The sequence below is a fragment of the Nestor notabilis genome, unplaced genomic scaffold, assembly GCF_000696875.1.
Source record: "Nestor notabilis isolate BGI_N333 unplaced genomic scaffold, ASM69687v1 scaffold9144, whole genome shotgun sequence".
NCBI classification, from domain to species: Eukaryota; Metazoa; Chordata; class Aves; order Psittaciformes; family Psittacidae; genus Nestor; species Nestor notabilis.
In genome coordinates, this window is record NW_009925145.1 from 50,140 (window position 1) to 69,017 (window position 18,878).

The following is an 18,878-nucleotide window of genomic DNA, read 5'->3' on the forward strand; positions in this document are numbered from 1 at the left end:
ATTACCTAGTTTTCAGCTTCCCCATGGACCTTATTTTTCTAGGATAAATAATTTCCAGGCGTAAGTAAGCTCAGAGATTTTAGCTCATCCTAACATCAGTCTAAATGTCATAGAATCATAGAATAGTAACAGTTGGAAAGGACCTTAAGATTATCTAGTTCCAACCCCCCTGCCATGAGCAGGGACACCACACACTAAACCATGTCGCCCAAGGCTCTGTCCAATATGGCCTTGAACACTGCCACGGTTGGAGCATTCACAACTTCCTTGGGCAACCTATTCCAGTGCCTCAAAAGGGATTTAAGTGAACATCTGACAGAGAAAAAAGCCTACATTTCTTTAGGTCCTACAGCACAGCTACTTGGTTAGTTAATACATACCAATCCCTCAAATGAATCCTTTAGGATTTTAGGCTTTAGGACAGTGGACTGCGGCAGAATAACACAATAGCTGAGGTTGGAAGGGACCTCTGGAGGTCATCTGATCCAACTTCATGCTCAAGCAGGGTCACTTAGAGCCAGCTGCCCAGGATTATGTCCAGATGCCTTTCTAATAACTCCAAAGTGAAAAATTTCAGCACCTCTCTGGGCAACCTGTGCCATTGCCACTCACCCTCACAGAAATAAAGTGTTTCCAGACAGAGGGTACCTCTCACATTTCAGCAGTCTCTGCTCACTGCCTCTGGTCCTGCCACTCGGCATCACTGGAAACAGCCTAGCTTTGTCTTCTTTGCACTCTCCCTTCAGTTCTTTGTATACGTTGAAGATCCTCCCTGAGCCTTCCCTTCACCAGGCTGAAGAGTTCCAGGTCTCTCAGCTTTTCCTTATTGGAGAGATGCTCCAGTGCCCTCATCACCTTTGTCACCCTTGGCTGGTCTCTCTTCAGCATGTTCATACCTCTTGTATATTGAGGAGCCCAGAACTGGACACAGTACTGCAGGTGTGGCCTCCCCAGTGCTGAGTAGAGGAGAAAGATCACCTCCCTCAACCTGCTAGCCACAGGGTTTTATCCTCTGATGACATCCCTAATGCAATGGACAAATTGGCAGAGCTTGACCCTGTGCCATTTGGCAGTAAATAAGTTTGCATGGAAAGCAGTTTGCTGATGTACAGACCAATACAAAATCAGCATCTTAATGCCATTTTAGTTTCCAGGGAAAATTTCTCTAAGGAGAGCCTCAATATAGGAGATGCCTCTCACTTTTACCTTCATGAAACTACAGGACTGCAGATAGCTGAGGAGTCCTTTCATCTCAGCCTTGCCTCTTAAATGAATGACTGAGAGAGAGAGATTACGGAGGGCAAGTCCACAGTAGTGCTGAGATCCCTGACCTTTGTCTGAGAAAAATTATATATCTGAGCAGAGATGTGCTTAAACGGTAGGCAGTCTGGGTCTGAGAAGTTGTGTTTGCTATTTTCTAGGCCAATTCCCTAAGTCCTCATCAGAAGCACCATGCTTAATAGTATGCATCAAGAAAAAAGAATATTTTTGCAACCCTTGCACCAGCATTACCTGGCTTGACTACTTCTCTTTGAGGGTCTGGCAGACGAAACACATAGTAGATGTAAGAAGCCAGGAGGCAGTTCCTCCCATGCTGGTCTTTGCTCAGGTGTTTGCTGTTGTGGAGACTGCTCGCTATTGCAACCACAGATTCAAACGCAAACTGTGAGAAGTTGGCTGTGAAACAAAGGCAAGAATTAGTCTTAGCACTATATTATACAATATAATTAGGTGAGGGCATTCTTTGTACTAACAACAACTAATCCTACATGCTTTACTTCAATCCTTAACAAATTCAGATCTCTAGACAGCAATGTGACCAGATCCAAGGTCTACATAGGCACATAACTACTTTTCAGCAGACACGCTTTCAACTCAGTCTCTGCTACTCCACCACTTTGTGCTACATAAAAGTAGACTCTAACTGTTAATTACCATTTCTAGCAGTCTTCACACATTTTGCATAAAATACCTACTCAAAGAACACCAAGACTCACTAGCCTCCAGCTGACTGATAAATACAAGCTAGGAGGCTTTTTCACGAATCATAGAACTGCAAAATGGTTTGGGTTGGAAGGAACTTTAAAGGTCATCTAGTTCCAGCCCCCCTGCCAGGGGGCAGATGGCAGGGACGTCTTCCACTTGACCAGGTTGCTCAAAGCCCGTGTTATAATGGATGACAAGTGTTGTTCACTAAAATGAGATAGCAAATAAACTACATCACTCAAAGTGTGCCTTCTCTCCAGAGTTAGTACCTGTGATGGGCAATTGGCAGCCTCAGTAACAGAAAAATCATGTGCATTACTATGCCCTCTCCGCTCTTGAGCTCACCCAATTCTGTCTAAAGATATTTGTACAGAGCATACAGCGTAGTCAGCAATCTCAGTTGTAGGATAAGAGATTTGCTGGTGTTTTCCTTGCAAAACAACTAAATTCCAAACAAAGTTAAACCACAGCCCACTTTTTGACCTGTATTTCTATATAAGTAGACTACTACAGTTTAACATACCTCCCAACCAGAGTGTGAGAATCTTATATGTATGGGGGAAAGGAGAGAAGACATGAACTCAGTTAAATCTAATTAAACCATGTAGCGAAACTGTGTCTTGAGAAGCACAACTCCTTCTGAAGTGGGCTACTCCAAATACTAAACCTGAGCCTGGATATTTAGCAACAGCTCCACCCCCCTCCCCATTTCCAGGTCGCTCGCACTACCACTTCAAGGCCATGCACCAGTAAGTACCTGTCTGGCCAGCTATGACCATGGGTTGTACAGCCAGCTGGAATAGTTTATCTAGTACCAAATGTAAAAACAAGACAAGAGGTTCAAGGCGTGAAGAATTCAAACAGATAATGCTGAGTTTCAATTCATGTTCCAGCATAGCCTCTGTAATCTTCTGGTCCATCAGGCGAATGGGGAATGACACTTGACTTTCCAAAGAATGGCACAGGGTGAAGAACCTCTCCAGGTGATTGTCCTGCAAATACAGTGCACTTTCAGTTAACAAAGTTCATATAGCTCAGGCTGCTGCTAGCTATGCAAACTTGATTGTCCCACCTGATGGGGTGAGAGGAAATGTTTTCACCCTTCTATCTTGCAATTGTGGCTAGCCCTAGAGATCAATCTGTAAAGCAGCTGTCACAGCTTTTTGCTTGTTCCTTTTCACCTGGCTCAAAGTCAGACTCTGGTTAGATCAGATTAAAAGCAGAAAGGTTAAAGCCCTCACTAGAGTGGTTGCTTCATTTAATGAAAAGACTGTTTCTTCTCTCTGATATTCTGTCACATTATAGGTCTACAGTCCCTCTGTCATCACACCTAAATTCCAGCTGCATAGACTTACGACTATATCCTACTTACATTTAAAAAGCATGCTGCAAAGGGCTGATAGACCTGCTTCAGACACAGGGCTTCCAGTTGTTACGACATCACTACCAGGGTTAACTAGAATGGGTTGATGGAGGGGACGCACTGTAAAGCAGTAGAAACAAAGTAAAGCTGCTCTGCCTCAAACCAGTATCCCAATAAGATGGCGAAACTCCAATTTCCTATTACATTTAAATGACCAGAAACATAGAGTTCTCATTCAGTACTAAGCTTGTGTCCCCAAACTATGTGGCAGTGACAGCTGAGCTGCCTAAAGAGTTCTGACAGTATAACCTGTCCCTAGAGGCAGGGAGGTGCTGTGTCTCTGCAGATGTGGGCACGTTGTCTAAACCAGCCTTGCAGAAAAGAAGATGCAGACTGCAGAAACTGGAACTGTTCCCTGCCAATGTCTTTCAAGCAGAGCCTAAGTGGACATTTGCTGAGCTGAGAGGACACCACTGCTTGATGTGACTTGCTGCTGAGAGTGCTCATTTGTTCACTCGTACCAACAAATTTAATTTCACCAAAGGATTTAATTCACTGAGGGTATCAGGTTATTTGCATAGCCATTAGTTGGTTTTAAACCTGTGTGGGCTTAAACATTTCCATTTCATAAACCTCCTAAGTCAGCTTGGACATCTGAATTCTCTTTGAAATGAAACTACAGCTGTATATTGCTCCTGATACACTACCTGAGCGTGAACAGATGAAACAGCTTGCACTGCAACATTGAAAACACCCTTGTGTCCTTCAACCCACTTAACAGGTGGTGTCTGAGGTGGAACTTTCTGTAATGGAAAAGAAGTATGGGAATCATCATCTTCCTTTTAATGATCAAACTGAAAGTCTGTTTATGTGGAAGTCTATGGGGCATTCAGGCTATCAATTTCCTTTTAGATATCTGAATTCAGTGCCATACAGAGGACCACAGCTAGGCATCTTCTTTTTCTCATAGGCTAGACAAAGACAAATTGACACAATGAACAGGCATATATCTTCTGAGGGAATATATTTAAGGTTAGAAGTTTCCCAGTTAAGGCACTGCCAAAGGCACTCCATGGTGATCTGATGCAGTTTTAACTCTGTGGACAGTTTCCTACTTGCCATATTTACTCAGAGGGCACAGTTTTCTGCTCCAGTAGTAGCACCTGATTCAATTTCTCCTCCCTCTCCCACACAGCCACAAAAAAATGAGCAAATCATCATACAGAAGAAAGCAAATTATTGACTTGACACTCTCTAAACAAATGTATCCCTGATTAGACAATTTACAAGGATTTGCTTGGATAGTTAAATTTAAAAAACACAATATAACAATATAAAATAATAATACCACCAGTGACAATAATAACAACACATTTTTCTCCAGAGCTTTCCCCTTCTAAAATACAAAAGGGAGGCACTATCTACAAGCAGACAGCAATGTTAGTTTGTAAAACACTTATTCTGTTCTTCTGCATTAGGCAAACACTATCTATTTTTCTTTGTTACCTCAGGAGAGTGGATTGAATAGTGGAAAGGCAGCTTATCCAATGCAACAGGAAGACAGTAATGTCCAGTTTGAAGACGATCATTTAACAGAATCGGCAGCCACTGAAACAAATGAAGAGAAAACACAGCAATATTCATTACTATATATGATTAGAGCTGTTTATCTAATTTGTTATGTACAGTCAACAAAACAACAAATGAGATATTGACCCAAGCTTCCTTGCTCTGATTCAACAGTAATTTCTTTGCATTTTTAATTCACTGATGGCTACTGTAGAAAAATATACAAGTCTGCTTTACAAACCATCTCATTTGAAGAAAATAAACACAGGGCTTTTCACATGTGACATACATTTTTCTAATAAATCTTACCAGAAGAATGTAGTAGAGTCGATTCTTTTATTTGAAAAATCAAACATTTTGAACACACTGATCCTTGACTTTGACAAAAGTCAAGAGAATTAAAGTTTTGCTAAGGATAAATTGAACATCTTGGTCATGGTCACCATGAGAATTAAGGACAAAATGACTCAACATAACTCTGTGTTGATAGCTGGACACAATTTTACCCTATTCAAGTTTGAAAGAGGCTGTGCATTTGAGTATCACAAGGCAGGAATATTTTGTATTTAGGTGAACAGAAGCTTGAAAATTAAGTCCTTGTCTATGTCAAGTCTCGCTCCTGAACTACAAACTAATTTACTTCCTACCAATTCCATTGGCACTGGTGGGACTACATCTGTTTACAAAAGAAAGCCCATTTGAAAGGATTCACAATTAAAAAAAAAAAAAATACAACTTCATGTCAGGAACACATGGAAAGCACTTGTCTGTCCCTTCTGCTCAATAGCACTAGGGTGTTTTCGAATCTGATGTATTACCATCTATGCTTTCCTTTTATTTTAAAATCTCTCCAGTTAAAAATATTGATTAATAAATAAAAAGGTCTAGGGGACTATGCTACAATATGTATTTCTTAAGCTAAGACATGCTAGTCTCAACAAGAAGATAATGACTGCAAGAGAATTATATTTTACCTTCTAGATTCTTCCTTGGTTTCAATTTTGATGTGGGTAAAAGACACTTTAGAACATAAACAATATGCCATATAAAACCTAACTGAAAATATTATATGAGTATATACCTCATGTATGAATTTTTTAGATCACAGTAAATAATTGTAATTGCGTATGTTTTAGGCGTGGGGGATTTCACAATAAAAAAGGATCTAACAAAATTAGGCGATATACTATAAAGCATCTTTGTTGCAAATATTCAGGTGTGTACTTCAGTTTTGTCAGCTGAATTCATCAAGTTCAAAGAAACTTCACGCAAAATTACAGGGTGAGGATGCAACAGCACAGGTGCATCTTGTTACTGTGACCTACTTGTTCTGGTGTATTACCATAACCAGAAATGGAATATATGATGAAATTGTTGACAAGGGAAGAGTCTGTTCACATAGGATGTAGTTACATACATACATACATACATACATACATATACATATATATATATACACACACATACACATGCACACACACTTTATACCGCATGGAACTTACTGAATACCCAAGAAGGGTTTCCACAGATGCTCCTTGCTTTGGCTGGCAGCTGATGTGATAGAATGTGAACAATAGATGGTGTTTCTCTGTGAGTTTTGCTGGCAGCTTAATTTTCACTTCTTCATAGAAGTCAGGTGACCTGTTTAAAAAATATGCAAAGCACATTGCCAGTGTAAGTATGAGACTGAGTAGAAGGCAAGTTTGCCAGTTAGCTTTTATATGCCATGATTCTAAAACTATAAAAATCCTGAATATATATGTGTATATATATACAGCTGTATTTATGAACTACCTACAGCTTTGAATTAGCTGGAATCTTTCACCTTCATAATTTCAAAAACATTCAATCTTAATTTTGGGTTCCCACATATTTATACTGTAAATCCTAAATCCCAAGTCCACATTCATAAGAATGAGGTCCCTTCAGCTCTTTTGGACCTATGAATTCATCAAAGTGAACACTGTTACAAGGTTGTGCTGCTGCTTCCTGCTCCTGCTCCTTAACCTTCAGATTAGGAACATTTTCAACTAAGCTCGGAAAAGCTTCAAATAAGAAAAGCAATGGTTTCTTATGCAATGGTCACTTACACAGTGGATTAGTACCAGCATTGCTTGGTGAATTATATAGGCTAAGAATTAGGTAAAGAGGTCATGATTAATACTTCTCAAGTCATACAAATAGTAACAATACTTACTTATTATGATATGTGATAGCCGTGTATGTTTCTTGCACAAATTCTGGACCTGAAGATTTCCCAAAAATTACCTACATTAAGAAGAAAATAAAGTAACAACAGTCAGGTCTAAAGCATCTAATTATCATAATCTTGTATAGATTTTAAGGCAGTATCAGAAGGCTGAAAATTAATTTTCAATTTTATCTCAGCACATTGGCACATATGTCTTATTACCAAACATCTTCCCCAAACACTATTCAGGGTAAAACACCAGGAAAATGGAGCAGACGTCATTTCCAGAGCCACTGACTACTTCACATCACATTCTCCTGTCAGGCACTAAAAAGTTGGGAATTGCTGGAATAAAGTTATGGTAAGCCTCTTACATATTGTCACATTGCCTTTAACTAAATGCTAAAAAGTTAAATTAAAAGTGTATTTTAGAAGTTTGTTTTTCACTTGTAACCTGCTCATTTTTTAGGGGGAGATCCACCTCACTTTACCTTAAAGGGCCAAAGTTCCTTTATAATCAGTGAAGAGAAATAGGCATTTTTGGTGCTGGACTTGCTTCCCTTATTGCAGACACAGCCTCATGTTAAGGTCCTGGAATCCAGTAGCTTTAAAGGGAGCCCTGGGAGACGAGCTTAGACAAGGATATATGTACAGCACAAGTCCATATGCATAGAGATGAAGCTTTCTTAAAGCAGAGAGCAGTGCCAGATGAACTGTGACTGTCCTAAGAATTTGTCAAAACCCAATCGTAACATGGGCAGAGTTCAAGGAAACCAACAATGCAGTATTGTGTAAAAGATGGTACTATATTTGCATGGCACAGCTCCAGGTATGGAAGAAACATGGCTTGGGAAAGTACTGTGCTGATGTGCTGATTTCAGTACCAGGAGTCATGTGGAGTAAGGCTGTGAAGTATGCATTGTGCAGTATGATTAAGGCTAGTCGGATGCCAGTCCTTGCTCCAACATATTGTTGGATCAGAGTTCCTCAAGGTAGTATTTCCACTTATTTTTTCCCCTTCTAACACAAAAAACCACAAAAGATTTTATCACAATGTCATTCTCAAATAGTTAATTGCACTGTCTGAAAAGTTCCAAAAAAAATCAGGCCAAAGCAGACATCTGCAATAGAACACTTCAAATTGAACATTTGAAGCTTGGTAAAGCTGAAGAGAGGATTTTATAATGAGAAATGTTGAATAACCTGAACATAGACAGTGCTACCTGCTCTGCTAGTACCAGTAACAGACAGTACGTTTCAAACACAAAAAACTCTACCTACACTGCATGATAGTGCACCTGTTCAGATTCAGGCAATGAAGACCCCAGCTTCTACCTCCCAGTGTTACACCTGAGTATTTGTGTATACATAGTGCATATGGAGGAGTTACACTGGAAGATAGACTACATCATTCTCAAAAGGTGTCTGAGAATTTACCATTAGGTTTTCCAGTATAGGACTGACTTAAGAAGATGTCACTCTTCTGAAAATAAGGTAGGAAGACTTAGATAAGAGGGAGTAAATATGCCTCTGTTCCACTTGAGTGCCAAGTCTTCCCTGTTGTGAGTAAGGCCCTGCTTTCTGATGACAATGTCAAGCTTCACAAGCTCTCTAATGTTAGGCTTCCTAAGACCCCACTAGAAACTGTGGTGATGGAAAGTACACAGTGAGTTATCTCTTCACGGGTTCCTCAGGAATGCATGTAAGGAGAAGTCTGATAAGAAATCTCAGCATTTATTTACCGGCATTGCACAGGACGGGTCTTCACCACACATAAACTGGACCTTGATAGTAAGGTTTCTTGCAGAAGCCGGTCGGTTAGCAAAATTCAGCCTCTGGGGATAAACATACAGGAGATTTCTGGAAGAAAGTAAGAACAGAATGGGTAAATGACAATTATTTGCATTTCAAAATGAAGTACACAAACTAGCATTTTGCTGATTCCTCTCCCTGTCCTTTAATTCCACCCAGATCATGAAAGATTTGCCAGAGCTTCATTTCAAAAGTTAAGTTCTTGCTGTGACACAAAGAACATCCTGTGTTTAAGGTCTCTCACACAGAAGCTATGAAGGCAGTCTTCCTATCTCTCTTTTTTTTTTTTTTTTTTGTAGTATGTAATTCCCAGTTACAAATTAGTATCTCTGCTTGATGTAATTAAAAAAGGAATCTATGAAGAAAGCAGCTCCTTCCTCATTTGTGAAAAGCCAGATTTTGGAAGGGGTAAGGAATTACTCAGAGGTGATAAAACAAGTAAACCAGCAAATAAAACCAGCAACTGAAGTTCATACATTCCTGGTTTATAGAAACAAAATGGCATATATTTCCACATTGTGCAAATCAAAAAGAGGTACCAATAACCCGAATAAACACAAACAAGAAATTTTTAACTATAATTCTAGAAACTGAAATATTTTTTTAGTTATGAATATGAATAATGCTTTAAAATATAACATTCTTTGCTGTTTACTAGCTTCTGTACATTGATAGATAACTAAACTTAAAGCGCCTTTAATTTTTGTGGGGAATTCAACATCATAGCTGGTCTTCCAAGTTCAAACCCCAGCAGTTCTGATAGAAAAGTCAAAATGCTAACGGAAAGCTTTTTCTTCAGTGAAGTGTATGACAAGCCTGAGAATTCAGCTGTATCTGGATTACAGACATTCTGGCATCACAATTAAGTCTATTTAATATCTAACTTTCCTACACTTATATAGGATTCTCACTGTCTGTCCTCTGAGTATAAGGAATAAGACTAGTGTTGGTGGAAGCATACTGGCTTAGGATGAGAAACAATGAGAACTACTCATTGGCTTTCATTCTTTCTTCTTGTGACAGTCAGAAGCTAGACACAAAACCTCCCTGTCCTTATTATAGATAACTCCTCAGCACCATTGTCAGCTGAAAATGTTGAGCAGCTTTGGAAAATTAAGCCAGACGGTCCACCTTCTATTTGTTACATCCCAAGACCTGGAGACCTGTGGTTGATTCTCTTTACTGCCATATCTCACAATGTGACAATAGTCTTCAACTATACAGTCTGAGCTACTCTGCTAAGCAACACATGCTACGTGACATGCCTTAGCAAAGGAACTAGCATGTGACTTGCCTTTCCCTTTGTCCAGAATAGTACTAGTGCCTGCCACACTAGTGCACTTTCTTCCCTACCTTCTTAAATGCAATTTCTGCTCAGCCAAATTCTTTCCAAGATGATATTAGGAAAAGCTAAGTGAAAGAGAGAAATACATTGGTAACCTCTAGTGAATTCTGCTTGGGGAAATGACATATTAAATGAAGGATATTATCAATATTTCATCTGCCAGAGGTGAAGAAATACATGTAGGGAGGCTGCATAATCCAGTCATTGCTTCATTAATCTGCACCCCAGCAGAAGATGTCACAAATCCATATAATGTCCTTGAGCACTGGATTTTACATTTAGATGTGACTTGAGATGTAAGATACGTAAAACACAGAGAGCTCTTTGCTGACTGCACAATCAAGGAAGCATTATTCCAGCAAGTACTATACTGAAGAGCTAAAGCTTGTGCCATTTATGCTCAAGCAGTTTTAGGGATTTTCCTTACATGTGTTTTAAACCCATCAGCACTGCAGAAGAACAGAGGCAGATGCTGACTCTGAATATCCTGCAGAGATGAAAGTGATGACTGATTTTTTAAAGCAGGGAGGTGTGGAGATGATCAAAAGAGGTTGCTTCACACAGGCACGTATTGTAGACCCATTGCTGACCACTGCACAAGCGCTACTGCCTGCTAGCATCCATACCCTCCAAAAGACTGAGAGGGAACAATGACAAGGAGGATTTCCACATGTCAGTTAGCAGGGGTACCAGGGCAGCACATACAGTTGACTTTTAAATAACAGGACACCTAGCATGCCTATAGGACATGACGAGCTCCAGGAGGCATTGTGTCTCCCTTGAGGCTCTGTGCTGAGCAGAAACATTCAAACAACATGTCACAGCAATTACTTTTGGTCAGTATGATTAAACTTCACCCCTCCCTCCCCTCACAGAAAGTGCAGAGCTCTACCTCCAGAAATAGTCAGATGTGCCTACAAAAAGCAAAAGGGCTGTACAGAAGCAGTAGTGGTACCATTTACAAGACAGGGAAAAACAAGTGGGAAAAGAATGGCCTCAAGTTCGGGGAATTAAACCACAACAAAAATGCCCAGCATTGTTTGAACATACTGTATAAATCTAAGTCTAAATCTTCTAACATTCTTGCATGGTAGGTATCTTGCTGTGGATGTGAATGTGCCTTAGAAATAATTCCTACAGGTCTCTGGAAAACTCAATTTAGCTTATCGGGAAAAAAAAAAAAGAAAAAAAAAGAGCACTAGCTTACTCAGTGTACATTATAAATAATTTGTAAATACTTTCAGTTGTTTAAAAAGCTTTCCTTAACAAGATTTTCTTGGTGGTAGTCTCTTTTACTTCCACAGAGCAGACCAAAGAACAAAACTAACATTAAAGCTGAAGAGCTGAAGAACAATGGTATAAAAAGTGTAACATTAGGGGTTTTTTGGAAGGCAAACCACAATATTTATCAGTATATGACAGATTTTAAATTGTATAAAAGTGCTCAGCATGTGAAAGCAGATATTAACTAATGATTTTCATAGAGAACTACCAGCTATTCAAGACACAAATTTGTCAAGATTTTTTGTAACACTTTTGTTGCATTTAAAATTATACTTGCTTAAAAGTCTGCCGAAAATAGTTTTCAAGAATTTACTTTATGATGTCAAGTTAAAACTAACTGAACCAAAAAAACCCAAACCCTTTCTAATTAAACTATTTGCATTTGCTTCTTTTTTTAAAGAATAATTACACATTTCTTTAAAGACTTTGCTTTCATCTAAAAGTTTAGACAGATCCATATTTTATCTAGAGTCTCTGCCCAGTTAACTATACAGAGATCAGCATGCCATGGTGGCATGTTTTGCCTTCTGCCTGTATTACATAATTAATGAAGTTTGTTATGAGGATTCAGGTGTAATACCTTGTCTGAAAGCATTGTAACAAACAAGATGTCCGTAGAAGAGGGACATGCACTCCCAGAATCCTCTTTGTGAAGTTTTTGGTTCCCTTGTTTCTGCTTTGTTGTGCAGTATTTGACAAAGTAATTTTTATCTCAGTAAAAAACAAAGAAAAATCAGGAAACCTTCCATGAAACCTCTTACTGCTGAGATAGTACAGTAGATGCCCACAAAAGATTACAGGGTTTGGAAAGAGCAGATAGCTATTGCACTGGGATGAAATAATGTACGGAGGAACAGAATAAATCAAGACACAGTCACACCTGTCTGAAACTGTAGTATCTACCTTAAACTGTTTCCTTCACCTGTGCACAACAGTGTAATACTAATATCCACTCTGAAAAAGAAGTTAGAAGTGCTAGCATCTTTGACTGGCACAGAACTAGAGTAATGGTCCTATAGAAGATGCCAGGGAAGTGGTTGTCCCCGTGTAGTTGGCACTGGTGAGGCCACGTATCAAATACTGCATTCAGTTCAAACAAAGACATTGAGATGTTAGAGAGTGTCCAAAGAAGGGCAACAAAGCTGGTGAAGGGTCTAGAGGTACCAGTCTGATGAGGAAGGGCTGAGGGAACTAGGGTTGATTAGTCTGGAGAAGAGAAGGCTCAGAGGAGACATTATTGCTCTCTACCACTACCTGGAAGGAGGTTGTAGGGAGGTAGATGTTCATATCTTACCCCAGGTAACAAGTGATAGAACAAGAGGTAATTGCCTCAAGTCGTGCGAAGGGAGGTTTAGATTGAGTATTAGGGAAAATGTCTTCACCTAAAGGGTTGTCAAGCACTGGAACAGGCTGCCCAGGGAAATGGTAGAGTCACCATCCCTGGAGGTATTTAAAAGATGTGTAGATGTGGCGCTTAAGGACATGGTTTAATGGTGGACTTGGTAGTGTTAAGTTTATGATTGGACTCACTGATCTTAAAGGTCTTTTCCACCCTAAATGATTCTGTGATTCTGACTACATTAGCTTACATTGCCTATCTACATTGTTTTTGCTTATCAAATGGAGCACTGGCATGAGTGTGTGACAAAAAAGCACCTGACATGTGGCTAGGTGATTCTGGCTTGTGGAAAAGGGAGGTACTTTCAACCACACCATGCAAATACAAGTATTACTTCCTGGACAGGACCAAGTTCCAGACTCTGCTGCTTCATAATATTTGCAAAGCTGCCTCGTCTGACTTTCTGGAACCACTGCTGGAGTTCATTAATAGTTACAGTTGGCAACTCCCCTTTCTCACTCCAAACAAGTTTGTTGTCACAATGCAACATTTCTGCATTTTTTCCACCTTTCCCCCAGTGTATCTAACTAACTAGCTTTAGATTTTATTTGGGTATTAACTGACTGAGTTGCCAGTTTACAGCCTAATATCACTTACGGCATGTCAGATGTGTCATCACCATTGATCCACTAATTAAGGTAAAGATTAATGAAGGCAACTATTCTTTATAGATATTCTCTTCATTGTTATAAGCTAGGCTGGACAGATCCTACTTCTGTTTTGTTACCAAGACTTTTATTTAGGGTGAAAATCAAAACAGAGTCCAAGAAGCCTGAAGAGATTAAGCTTGCTGGGTGTAAACTCTTGCTCAAAGAGTGTAATTGTTGAGCAAGCATTTTGTTTAATGTATGTGCATGTATTCAACACAGACACCCCTAGCAACTGAAGGATAGTGTGGAGACACCCAAACTTGTTTTGGGAAATGTACACATTAATTTTCAGCATGGTGACTTTGATATTCATGATGTCTGGCTGCAGAAGTTTACCTTGGTGAGAACTAAAGGGAGGACATTCTGTGCAGACTCAACTCTCTAGTTCAGCATCACAGAGGTTGCTAATATTTTCATTTTCAAAAGCAGACCTTTAGACAATATGAGTCTGCACACTGGAGTTAACACAAGCCACTCCTTATTGTGGCCAGACGATGAATAGGAAAGTTAAAATTCTGTCTCATTTTGTCATTTAAAAAAAGGTATCATTACTGAAGTTCATTTCCACTTGCATTTTTAATTATATGAAAACTACTTCCCCTGTAGAAATGTCTTTATAAATCCCCTAAAAACTGGAGAAAAAAAAAAAAGAAAAAAATGCAGGTGTCACCAACAGCCAAACTGTCTCTCCGTTTTCACATGAAGGTATGGAGCATCTCCCCAGGACAAATCAGTCTGCAGCCTTGTAGTTCTGAGTTGTACTGAACCACAAGTCTTGCTCTTCCTTTTTTGCCTCCTGAGTGTGGTCAAGCAAGTGGGTAGGAGAGCTGGCTCCTTGTTAATCTCTGCTGCAAGAAGTGAATAAGGCTTACATCCCTCCTTCATTCTCTGATTCCTTTCTGATAGTCACATCTTTGCCACTAATGCAGTTCAGTACCTAGCTACTGTTTTACAGATCAGGAAGGTCCCTTACAGCAGTATCAACTACTGTTGTAAGAAGCATTCTGCTTCACTTTCATGCCTTCACTAACACAGTGGTCACACAAAAGCTAGTATTTCTATACCTATAATACTGTGATACACCCGTTCTGAATTGTTGTTAGGTAGGTATTACCAATATCACTGCTCACTAGCACTGCCATGCTGCACAAACATGTTGAAGCGCATTCTTCTGATATTCACTTCTTCTTGGAGACTCAGCTGTGACAAACCACTAAGAAGTTATGGGAATTGATCAGCTGCATACTACTGAACACTATGGTCTCCTTGAAACAACCAGAAAAAAACAAATCTAAGAAAAAAAAAAGTGACAGCCAAGAGTTCATGGTGAAAAAGCACACAGACAACACATTACTGCCTCAGGTTCTCATATGACTCAAGTTAATGGTAGAAAGCACTCAGCACAAACATTTACCAAAACTGCTAATCTACTGGGAAAAAACCCCACAGAACAGGAAAGTCAGTGAAAGCTGTTGGGATTTTGGTTGGTTGTGGTTTTTTTTTGACATTTAAGAAAAATTTTTAAAGGACAACAAAATTAGATTATTAAATACATTATAGAACAACTCCCTGTAGGTTTTTTATCTTGTAATAGCTAGTAAGATTAAATCATCAGCTTAACACATAGTCTTTAACATTTTAAAAAATATTTTTAGTTTCTATTTCTGAGAAAAAACACCACAAACTAAATCACAATTATTTTTGGAAATGGATCTGAAGAAATTAAAAAAATATGTTACTTCTTACCTATAAATGGTATGGGGAACATATACCTCTCTAATTGGGAATTCCAAAATCTCTTTGTGAGGACGATTATGGTTTTCTGGAAATGGCTTCACTGGTAGTAATTCTGGTGTCAGGCAATAACCAAGGTTTTCTGGAGCTGGGGAAATCTCCAGTTTAAGTGTTCCTTTAAAAAAAAAAACATAAAATCTCAGCAAAAATATAAAAAGTAACCAATGTATAATAAAAAAATTAAAACAGTATGTGAGATTACATAGTAACAGTGCAAAAATAAGAACTGGCTCTTCCGCTTGAAGGTGGCATGAGAATGAAAGCACAGAAATATACACAGGAAGTAGCCTACACTATTCACAGCCCTACAATCAGGTCAATATATAGCTCTTTACGTCTACCCTGTACTGTTTCAAAGAAACAGTAAACAAAGAGGGAATACTATAGGCTAAATTGATGTTCTAGTATCTTTCACACAAGATAATACAAAATTTGTTTGGGAGACAAATAAAAGATACAAGGGCTGACATCTAGCACAGTTCTCTCTCACCACCCCCACTCAGATTCTGCTCTGATTAACCTCTGCCAAAGTAGACACCACCCTCCAGGAAAGCCAGGCTTGCTGTGGTGAGCAGTTAAACTGCTAATTCCAGTAACACTTACACAAGTAAAACTATACTTCCAATTTACATTTTCTGTTGTGATTTCTGGCAATCAGCTAAAAAGGCAAACCAGCTTAGCACTCAGTTCATATCTTTTAAGGTTCCTCTACAACAGCTGAAGGAGAGTTTCAGCTGTACATTATGTAAAAAGAAAAAATAAGCTAGTCAGGTTTTTGACAGTAGCCAAACACTATCTCTGCTTCTCTACTTTATTAACTAACACTGACACAAATACCCAAGTAAGATGAAATGTCTACACATCCTCATCTCCCTCTGTAAAATATGACCCATTTAAAAATATTGCAGGAAAATAGCAAGGATTTCTGAGATTTGCTTCAAGCACTGTCTTCAAACAGTCTGAATAATAACAAAAACCATCCAGTAGATATACTGTAAATTAGGGAGGAAAGCAAATAATTTTAGAATATCAAGCTAAATATAAATACATATGCTCAGTCATACAGAAAAAACTTTGAAAGCCCGTGTGCTCAGGTAGACACTGAGAATCCAGGAAATTCCACACTAGCACATACTATAGACTTAAACCCCAACTTAATTGTATTTTGGGGTTGGAATTTACAGAACAATTTAGGGGAGAAAAGTACATCTATCCTTTTCCATCCAAAAATAATTATGTACCTGGTAAAGTCTTTATTCTTCTCTGCAAGGAAGATGATCTTTTGAAATCAGCTAAAAATTTGAACAGATCTTCATCACTGAGCCTGTCTCCTTCCTACCAGCAGAAAGAGAAAAATCAGTACCTTTTATAATACTACTCCATAATACTGAGAAAGCTTCAGACATAAAGAGTATCCAGTACCTGTTTAAAGAAGGTGCTGAGGGTCAGAGAGACTGTTTTGAAGTTTGAAACTGGAGAGCTGTCCTCCAAGCTGAGACTTCTCTCAGAAAATCTTCTTCCCTGTAGCAGCGTTGCCTTCTTGTCACTAGTGGATCCTTTCCCTTCAAACAGAAATTAAATGAAACATCAACTTGCTTTGTATTGCTTTGGTACAAAGACCATCAGAATACACGAGAAACCTACAATTTCCTAACAACATCAGAAGGTAGAGAGAATACCTAAACCATTCCATTACTTTTATAGTGGAATAGCAGGACAAACCCAGTGAAGTGACATCATTTCTGCTGCAGAGCACAAGCTTATTCAAAGTTTTAGTTCATGAGCTATAATGCACATTGTTCGATGTTGTTGACCAATGGTCCTGTGTGTTCTAGAAACTAAGATGTTATGTATTTTGATTGCCCCATGTTGCAAACAAGTTTTGTAAGTCAAGGGGAGTTTTACCCTACAAAGCCAGTGCTCAACATGTCCTAAAACATGCAAGAGTGTTTAGCATACATAAAAATAAATATGCAGAGATGAAACAGTGAGCATATTAATTTATAAGTGTTTGTAGCACAGAAAAAAAAGGCTGAGAAGGCATGACTTTGAATCTGTTCACTTTTGGTGCCAGAGTGAATGACATTACCAGCTATGCACAGGCCTACTGAAGAGTGGCTTTGCCCTAGTTAGAAAGTTAGACAAGTACCATTTAAACCTTCCGTTTCGGGTATTTCTCGTTCAAGTGTTGAAACGTTGAAGACATTAGTTAGGCTTATGGGAATCCAGGCGAATGGCATTCTATATTTCCCCAACCGCTGACAAAAGGATTCAGCTTGGGCTTTCAGTTTTTCAATCTTTTCTTTTGCCTACGACAAAGAAAATAATGACTGTTTAAAAAGCAGTTATTTTAATGTGACTGTAGAAAAAAATGGAAATAACATATTTGCAGTTCAGTAAATAATTTGAATTCTTATCTCTTTTGTATCACTCTCCATTTTGATTTGTACATTCACTTCTTCTTTCAATGACTTCATTTTCACTACAGAAAAGGAGAATGCAGACCTTTATGCAGTAACTCCCAAGTGCAAACTGAACAATCACCATAAAACATTAGCAGGTTCTGCTTCCTTTGTCAGATACAGAAATAATATTCTGCTGAAAGCAATATTCTAAAAGTAAGAGATGTTTGAAAGTCCAGCAAATGTGTCTGTCTACTCCAGGCAGGTAAATGACAATAAATTCCTCAAACAGAGCTCATGTTATCTATCGATGACAGCACTGAACTGGCCAGTACACATTACAACAAGCCGTTTGCCCATCCAAATCTATAACATGTCTCTGAGGTACAAATATTTCTGCTAACTCCACACTGAATTGTCATCTCCTTTGCTCACTCTTACCTGCTTTGTGACTCAAGACTTTGTCAGTATTGATTTCCAAAGGGTCAGTAATGAAGTGCACCATACCTTCTCATGACTTCTTCCCATCAGTCACAGACACCAGACTGCTTGCACAATGGATGCACCAATTGGCTTTCTCCCCACTGTTCTTGTGATTCTGTCCTATTCCAAAAGGTCTGCTCTTTCTCTGTTTCTGTTTGGTTGGTTGGTTGGTTTTGGTTTTGGTTTTGTTGTGCATGCATTTTTTGATCTAAACACTCTTTATAATTATTTACTTACCTTGCCAGCCTCGCTTTCTTTAAGAACCGCATAGGGTTCTGCACAGTCTGCAATCTCTCCTTGCTGAAGCACTTTTTCTATCTGCAGAAAGCAGTAAAATAAGACACTCAAAAAGAAAAAAATACCACCTAACCAGTAATATGTTGCTTCCTTAGCAATATGGAAGAGCCTGCCTAAATGAGCAATATAGAATCATTAAAACTATCTTTGTTTGTAACTGGTACTAAACCAATTACCCCATACTAAAACTACTAGTTTTCTATTTGGCCTGCTAGAAAGAAGAAAATATGTATGTGATCTCACTGTCAATCAGGTATGCATTTTCACAGAAATCAGGAAAATTAATACATTCCAAATGAAGCG

At 38.8% G+C, this 18,878-nt stretch overlaps 1 protein-coding gene across 1 annotated transcript in view; it reads right to left on the reverse strand.

The window, feature by feature from the left end:
- DOCK8 (dedicator of cytokinesis 8) overlaps window positions 1-18,878 on the reverse strand; it is a 69,067-nt gene that overhangs the window by 37,285 nt on the left and 12,904 nt on the right. Inside the window, exons 10-21 of the mRNA XM_010012912.1 lie at window positions 18,516-18,596; window positions 17,543-17,702; window positions 16,816-16,955; window positions 16,635-16,728; window positions 15,346-15,508; window positions 8,852-8,969; window positions 7,116-7,186; window positions 6,421-6,559; window positions 4,856-4,957; window positions 4,057-4,152; window positions 2,744-2,978; window positions 1,513-1,677 (exon numbers count right to left, since the gene is read on the reverse strand). Coding sequence (XP_010011214.1) covers window positions 1,513-1,677; window positions 2,744-2,978; window positions 4,057-4,152; window positions 4,856-4,957; window positions 6,421-6,559; window positions 7,116-7,186; window positions 8,852-8,969; window positions 15,346-15,508; window positions 16,635-16,728; window positions 16,816-16,955; window positions 17,543-17,702; window positions 18,516-18,596 — 1,564 coding nt within the window. The remainder of the gene's footprint in view (window positions 1-1,512; window positions 1,678-2,743; window positions 2,979-4,056; window positions 4,153-4,855; window positions 4,958-6,420; window positions 6,560-7,115; window positions 7,187-8,851; window positions 8,970-15,345; window positions 15,509-16,634; window positions 16,729-16,815; window positions 16,956-17,542; window positions 17,703-18,515; window positions 18,597-18,878) is intronic.